The 7,773-nt window shown below is 29.1% G+C and overlaps 2 protein-coding genes across 2 annotated transcripts; one reads left to right on the top strand and one right to left on the bottom strand.

Moving 5' to 3' along the window:
- Positions 1 to 58: 58 nt before the first annotated feature.
- LOC112681557 lies at positions 59 to 1,686 on the top strand. Its single transcript, XM_025551802.1, has 3 exons — positions 59 to 179; positions 691 to 911; positions 1,681 to 1,686. The coding sequence occupies exons 1-3, from the start codon at positions 59 to 61 to the stop codon at positions 1,684 to 1,686; spliced, it is 348 nt and encodes a 115-aa protein (XP_025407587.1).
- A 484-nt stretch (positions 1,687 to 2,170) lies between these two features.
- Positions 2,171 to 5,726, bottom strand: LOC112681556. The gene is made up of 4 exons (XM_025551801.1): positions 5,166 to 5,726; positions 4,845 to 5,095; positions 4,388 to 4,530; positions 2,171 to 2,211 (listed from the first exon to the last, which is right to left on the bottom strand). The coding sequence occupies exons 1-4, from the start codon at positions 5,667 to 5,669 to the stop codon at positions 2,171 to 2,173; spliced, it is 939 nt and encodes a 312-aa protein (XP_025407586.1). The 5' UTR covers positions 5,670 to 5,726.
- Between the last annotated feature and the right edge of the window lie 2,047 nt (positions 5,727 to 7,773).

Here is a 7,773-nt window from a genome sequence, read left to right as displayed (position 1 = left end):
AAAAAAATTCTTTTTAAGGTTGATATTGATCTCAAAAGATTATATAAATGCTTCTGACATGATAGCAGTTTATGAAAAATCGGTCATAAAATTAGTCCAGATTTTAGACGAACGTATTAAAGACCCTAGTTGTCGCAAAATGTTGGAAGATATGAAAAAAGATGTTAACATATCAGATAGTAAGTTTAATTATTTTAACATGAAATTAATAATTTGAAAATATATTCTCAAGGGGAGTGCTAGGTTAGGTTAGTATAATTGAGTCGCTCGATTGCAAAAGACCTTGTCCGAACAATTATCTTTAATCATTTTATGTTTCGTTTTATTCACTACACTTTGGTTCACATTTAGTTCATATTAACTTAATCTGTTATACAGGTAAAGGGATTTTTTTTATTTTAGCACTTCCTTGTCTACTTTACAATGACAGAGTATTTAATTATTGTGTGAATTGTTCTTTGAAATTAGAAAAAAAAAATACGTACCTATAAATACTGTATGCACATTTTTACATTTATTAATTTATACAACTGAGGGCAGACTGGACAGGTGGGATATTGGGAAAATATAGTTAGTTGACTGCGGTATTATCATAAAAATTTAATTAAATGTGATATTATGTATTAATGAAATAAGTACATAAAAAAACATTTTACTTTTGATAAAACTTAAGCTGCAATTATTTTTCAGATTCCAAAAATTCAATTGTCTTGTACCTTCTTCGTGCTCTTTTTGTACCTACTACCAAAAAAGCCTATGTCGATTCTAGTGGAAAAAGATGTTTACAAAAATGTTCAATTAAAGATTCACAAAATAGTTTGGTGATGGTGGCAAATACAATCATTGAATTGGAAGAAAATATGAAATCTAGAAAACAAAAAAATATTCCAATACAACCTTGTATGTTAATAGTTGGAACAATCACAAATCCATCTCAAATTATTATATATTTTGATGAAATTAAATATAAGTTTTTTTCAGTTATTAAAGCCATAGATTTATGTTTCAAAATATATCATGTTTTTAACATTGAGTACCCGATAGAGTCGTTAAATGTTTGGCTATTCATACAACGTTTTTTTTTTTCAATATATAATCAAAATTTGATAAATCATGCCTATAATCGAAAAAATTATTTCAGAACTTAAATAAATATCTTATTCTATGTACTTTTATTTTTGAAAAAATATTTAAATACATTTTTTTAAACAATCAAATTTGTGATTTTTTTATTTATAACTAAATTCCTTCATTTAATTTGGCTATAATCTAGATATAACCTACTTGTTTAGTACCTAGGTACTTATATTAAATATTGGTATAGTGTATTGAAAAATGGATAATGTTGGAATTAAAAATTCAACTTATTACATACATACCATTTAGTTAATATTATCATACTACTAACAAAACTTTCATAAATTGTTTTATATAAATAGCATATTAAATATATACTAAAGGAAAATGCAATGTTGTGTCTTAAATCCTTTTTAGAAAGGAAATTTAAAAACAATATAGTTTTAAAAATATGTAACACGTCTATATTAAATACGGCTAAAGAAATAGTGTCTACCTGCCAAAGTGTATATTCACTTAATAGTAAAATATTTATTATTTTTAATAGAGAATTTTTTTTACTCGTAAATATTAAGTTAAATTTATATTTTATTTATATTATAGTTGTAAAGTAATTTCAAATTTAGTTGACCTTTGTTTTCTGAATTAAGCTAAAATAACCATCAATTTTTTACTATTTTTAACTTTTAACTTTTTAACTTTGAGTTTATTGACCACCCTTTTTTTTTTTTTTTTTGGAGGGGGGAGTATTTTTTATAGTTTTTGTAGAATTTGAATACTTATAACATGTTACTTAGTGAATGTAACTTAAATTTGAGGGGCGGGGAGGAGGGCACTTTCCTCCTGTGCCCCTCACCCTAGCTACAGCGGTGTTGATTTAACAATGTGACCTATTTGAATCAACAATATATTTCTATTGTTTCAAATAAAGGTTTTCATCAATTTAATTAAGTACTGTATAAATATAACAAAACTATCGTTAATATTAAAAAATTCTATAAATGTAGAGTTGTTAAAATAAACAACAACTTTGTTAAATTTAATGAAAACTTTATAAATTTAACAAAATTTATTGTTAATTTAACAAAATGCACTAAATTTGGAGTTTGAGACTTAACAAATCATTTTGTAGAACTAAACGGGAATTTTAGCAAATTAATAAAACTGTTTGTTAATCTATAAATTAACAAAATGTTAATTTTGAAATCAACAAACAGGTCTGTTGGCCTTATGTTAACAATGATTTTGTTGATTTAATTGTCATTTTTTTTAATTTTACCTAGATTTTTCTTTCTGTGTATCATTATAAATATGTTGTATGTATTGGTACAATGCATTATAAATTGTCTTACACAAACAAGCGTGTGGATACGTGGCCAAGAATCAAGACGATATAATAATTGTAACCAATATTTGTATTACATCAGATCCATAAGAGATAAGTGTATTTAGCCAAATCGACTGTTATCAACGAATATCATTGCGAATATCATCAAGACTACCTTGATGTTTGATGATTTTAATACAATTTATTTTTTTACCACACACAACTATAAAAAACGCACGTTTTCAATGATTACTATGAAAACTGTAGGGCTTTGTCGATTATTATCATCGCTAACGAGACTTTAGAATTTTTAACAAATATGCAGTGATTGGGATGCTACTATTTTAGTAGCGCACCAACGTTATAGCTACTTTCAAACAAAAAAATTTCAAGCTGCCGGTACTATTCAATTTCTTTTAACTTTCATTATTTTTGAAGTGAAACTTCTTTACTGAGAGCATGACAAAAATATTTAGTCACGTAATCGATTGATCAGAATTAAACTACTGATCAGAATAAAACAACTGAACGATACGCTAATAAGACGCATGCGCGTCGCATATCTGCTATGCAACGGTCAGTATACCACTCCACCATTCTTTTCACTTCTAAGCCCAACTTCGCGGGTATTGCAATTAGAGACCCCGGACCCATGGGGATCTGAGTTTTTATGGCCGTAGAGTAATTTCCTCATTCAGGAACAAAAGCTCCCCTTCCCCTCTTATTTTGAGTTGGCCATACTCAGTGGGGTTTCAATTTAATGACCCCGGACCAACTGGGAAACGTTCCAGAGGTGCGGGACTACAGGTTTCCGCTTTAAGGTCCATTCAAATCGAAGCGGTAGCGGTGGTGGTAGCGTCAGCGGTATTTATCGCTTTTTAAATACCGCTGTTCTAACCTAACCGAAGAGCGAAATATTTCGCCGAAAATTACTAGTCGACATTGTGACACCAATGCGCGTACATTTATTTTAGTTATTATTGTTAATATTTTAAAGTACAAAACAACAAATTACTATTTTAAATACAATCTTAAATATAACCCCAAAATATAATCTTTTTTTCTCGTATCTTTGAATTCTGGAAGTGTCATATTATATATGATGGAATATTCTTTAATAATAGCTATTAAATGTTCAATTTTATTGGTCATTTTTATTATAAATAATACATTTTAAACAAGAGAATCATACATTCAAACACCACGACGTTAGATTCAACTGCAACGTGTAAACTGCAAAGTATACGATTACGATGAGTAGATATGTGTTTGAATATAAAGTCGAAATATATCATACAATATAATGATAAGCTTTCTATGATATTAATATATTAATAATAAAAATGTAGATAGCTCATAGTTGGGAATTTACAACTGATTATCGCAGCGGTAAGCGAAAAATATAGTGTCTGCAGCGAAAAATAAAAATATCGCACTCAATCTTGCGGTAATATTTTCGTCGTGGTATTAATTTACCGATGGTGAGTACGCTCGTATTAAAACGTATGGTCATTAAATTTCGCTGCCACTACTGCTACCGCTACCGCTTCAGTTTGAGCGGACTTTTAGGGAACGGGGTACCCTTCCCTCCCTTTTTGGCTTTTTGCTTTTTTGCTGTATTTCAGCGGTAAAGCACGATTCCGTACGTTTTACCTTTTTGGGAACACGATTCCGTGCGATTTCTAACAAAAAATGGATTATAAAATGATCCCAAAAACAACACGATTCCGTACGATTTTCCATGCAACGTTGCCATTTATTATTTATTATTATCAATTAATTTTTGTCATTTAAAAATAAAAAAATATAAACATTTAAAATATATAATTTGTAAATGGTTTAATAATTATAATTTGATACCTTGGTAATTAATACAAATACTTGATAAATATTTTATTATATTTCTATGATTTAAAAATTTGTTATGTTCGGTTATTGTGTGATGTAATCGCTGTTTGTCGGCTAAGGCCATTTGATTCAAACGTCCTTTAGACACAGTTTTTATTTTCGTGCAAGTCTCTTCTTGTGTTTCCTTTAGAACTGCTATAATCAAATGAACTGAAGGGTGTGGACTCTGAAACTGGGCATTATATGTTCTATGGAAATTCTCAGATCCATTTGTTGTACTTTAAAATATATAGTAAAATAAATAAATAAATGAAAACAAAACGTTTATATAAGATTAATGTAGTTATATAATAAAACTGGTCGATCATGTTAGAATTTATTTTTAGGCTACGCGCACAAAAATTAATCGTGGTGGTTACAAATTGGCGATACAATTTATCTGTATATTTTTTATCTTTTATTCTAGTTTAAAATACTTTATGTATGTTTATATACACTTTAAGCAAGTATGTTTCTTAATAATTATAATTATTTAATAATAAGAAAAAATTTTCCAAGAAAGTCATACATAGTTATATATTATTATACATACCGAGGATTTTCCGATGGCTCTTGAGCCCAAATTTTCGGTGGAAATAAACAGTGATCTTCTACGTATGTTTTCAATATATAATCAGAAAATAAAAATCCTATATCTAGGTTAGGACATATAGATACAAGTTCAATGAATGCATTTTCGATTTCATGTGGTGATAGAAATGGCAACCCGAAAAATAGCTTTAACCATTTTTCTAACTCGTCGTCATTTGTATATGCTGTTCGGAGTCGCTGTTCAGAATTTATCTGTAAAGTTAATCTGTAACGTTGAATATTACCATTTTATAAAGAAATAATACATTTTAAGCATATTTACTTTTCGCCACCAACACTGCCCTAAATGAAATCGACATGCTTGAATTTCTACATTTGGGAACATCTCTCTACATGCTTCATGAGCACTTATCTCAAAGTCTAAAAGTAACTTTTGAATAACAAGTCTTTTGAAAATTAATTTTTCACTTAATTCTTGAAGAAATAACCACATGTCAATGTAGGTTTGTTTAGATTTATGAGGCAAGAAAAAATAAACCACGGGTATATAAAATCCAAATTGTAAACAATTAATTGTATAGAGCTGAATATAATGTTTTGGCGCGTAATTAAAAGTACCATCGACAAAAAAATCTGATGAATTAATCATACAACTTAGATTTTGTTCTGTAGTTATACAAACGAATAATTTGTTATCGGGTACAAAAATAAATTGTTCACCTTTAAATTTAAGTACATCATTATTGTGCATACTTTTGAGTTGTTCAATTGATTCAATTAAAGATTTTGGAAAAGCCGGGTATATTTGTCGTCGTTTGTCATACATGGCTTTTCTGATTGACTGTATATCGCTATGTTCAATTTTTTCTGAATTTACGCTTTTTAAGAGTTCTGTTCGAATTATTTTAATAGGTCGGATAAAAATAAATCCACTTGCCTTGCGTTTACAGTTTTCTCTCAGTACATGTCTTTCGGCACTTTGGACTGGATTTTCACAGTGATTATGATTATTTGATGTTTGATGAATTAAATTTCTATTTGTCACAATGCAATAGCATAACACAATTTTTGTATACATAACCATTTTTTTTAAACCATCTTTTCGTGTTCGTATAAGCCGATATTTATGGAAATTAAATAATACCAGTGGTTTTCCTTTTTCCGAAGTTATAAATTTCACTTCATTTTCCATGTACACTATTTTTATATTTTTATAACGCACCGCACTTTACGCAAAACGATGTGGTTATCGACTGGCATGCGACGACTAGAGAAATAAACATTGATACCTATCTTAATTTATTATTAAGATATTATGTCGTATGCTGTAGATTATCAGTAGTTTTGGTTTTGATGTACCTACATACACGAATATATTATTTTGTTACTGATAAACTATTTTGTAATGATTAATAACCATATCAAATCTAATAGTGTTATTGTGATTTACTTTGAGACGATGTCGATGTCGACCGATACTGTATAATATCTACGACGTATAATACGTATATGTGTTATACAAATTAATAGATTACATTTATAATTACATAATTTTTTAACTTATTTAGAAATCTGACAACGTTACACTAAAATCTTAGGTACAAAATGTACGGAATCGTATGTTTTAAAATGTGTACGATTCTGTACGTTGATAAGGACCATACGGAATAGTGTTCTACCCGTATTTCAGTCCAAGAGGTTACTAAGATCCACCCTGGACTCCATATCTGGGAAACGCGGGCTTTCGAATTCTCCCCTCCCTTGCTAACCTCAATGGAAGAGATCAATTGCCATTGGTGTTAAGTGGAGACTTTAATATAAACTTTACTTCAAAAAACTCAAAACCACTAATACATTTTTCCCGAAACAAACTTAATTTAATAATGATCCAATGACACCAACAACAAGATCAGGAACAACGATTGATGGAATTTTTACACGGTACCTACATAATATACAATCAAGAACTTACATCTTATTTCAGCTATCATAGACCAATAATATCTACTATTCCAAAATAAATATCTACAGACGAATCCTCCGACGAATACATGAAAATCGATGAATTAGAATAAGTTTATTCTAATTCTTTGCTTTTTTATATTTTTTAGATAAAAAATTTTATTAAGTCTTAAGGATGTATACCACATCTATCACTATTAAATATTTCAGATTGTCATATTTATTTTAAAAAAATAGACAAACATTCTTATAAATGTGTGGGTTGCTAGATATATGACCTCCACGTGATGCACCCCGGGTAATGCTAACAATATATCGAAAAAAGACTGCGAGCAAAAAGCCACTATTTAAACATGTCGTAAGCTGTGATGGACCCGAACTGTTATTCCAACCTTTCGGTCACGTCACTAATTTTTTTCTCGTAGGTACCCTTAATAAAGTAGTTTCATTTCATACGCGCGTACTTGGAACACGCACCTTTTTTTATTTTTCAAAAGTCTACGGTTATAAAAAGTATTTTAGTTTTTAGTTATTTTTAAATAATATTAATAATTATAAATGGCTTTACTGATATGCTTTACGAAAATGAACAAGAAATACCTATACTTAGTGACTATGTGTTTTAATTGCACATGAATAAAATAAGTCAACATTTCAAAATTAAGTTGTATGACGGAATCGTTATCTTTAATACGATGATTTTGAGTGTTGTGATTGGAGCTAAATAATTATTAACAGAACCAGTTATTTTTTATTGCGAAAAATATTAACAAACTTAGTAACTATACATTTAGATTACCGTTTGGATAGGAATAACAGAAGGTCAACTCGGTCGCCAGTATTTTACGAATGCCGTTAAACGCATACCCGTTATTTTTATTATACCTAAACATAAAAATTAGCCTAGTATTGGGTAGGTACATCGGTGACGAAATATGTATATATTATGGTTTATACCATAATTTACG

The sequence above is a fragment of the Sipha flava genome, unplaced genomic scaffold (assembly GCF_003268045.1).
Source record: "Sipha flava isolate LNK unplaced genomic scaffold, YSA_version1 19274_pilon_pilon, whole genome shotgun sequence".
Lineage (NCBI taxonomy): Eukaryota > Metazoa > Arthropoda > Insecta > Hemiptera > Aphididae > Sipha > Sipha flava.
This window is presented reverse-complemented; position numbering and strand designations above follow the sequence as displayed.

Excerpts from the sequence above, each read along its gene's own strand:
- LOC112681556 (XM_025551801.1), bottom strand. The coding sequence starts at position 5,669 with ATGTATGACAAACGACGACAAATATACCCGGCTTTTCCAAAATCTTTA. Across the intron at positions 5,096-5,165 it reads GGCAGTGTTGGTGGCGAAAA|ATAAATTCTGAACAGCGACT; the intron begins GTAAATATGCTT and ends TTAACTTTACAG. Across the intron at positions 2,212-4,387 it reads AAAAACTGTGTCTAAAGGAC|TTCTACAAAATGATTTGTTA; the intron begins GTTTGAATCAAA and ends ATTCCCGTTTAG.
- LOC112681557 (XM_025551802.1), top strand. The coding sequence starts at position 59 with ATGATAGCAGTTTATGAAAAATCGGTCATAAAATTAGTCCAGATTTTA. Across the intron at positions 180-690 it reads AGATGTTAACATATCAGATA|ATTCCAAAAATTCAATTGTC; the intron begins GTAAGTTTAATT and ends ATTATTTTTCAG.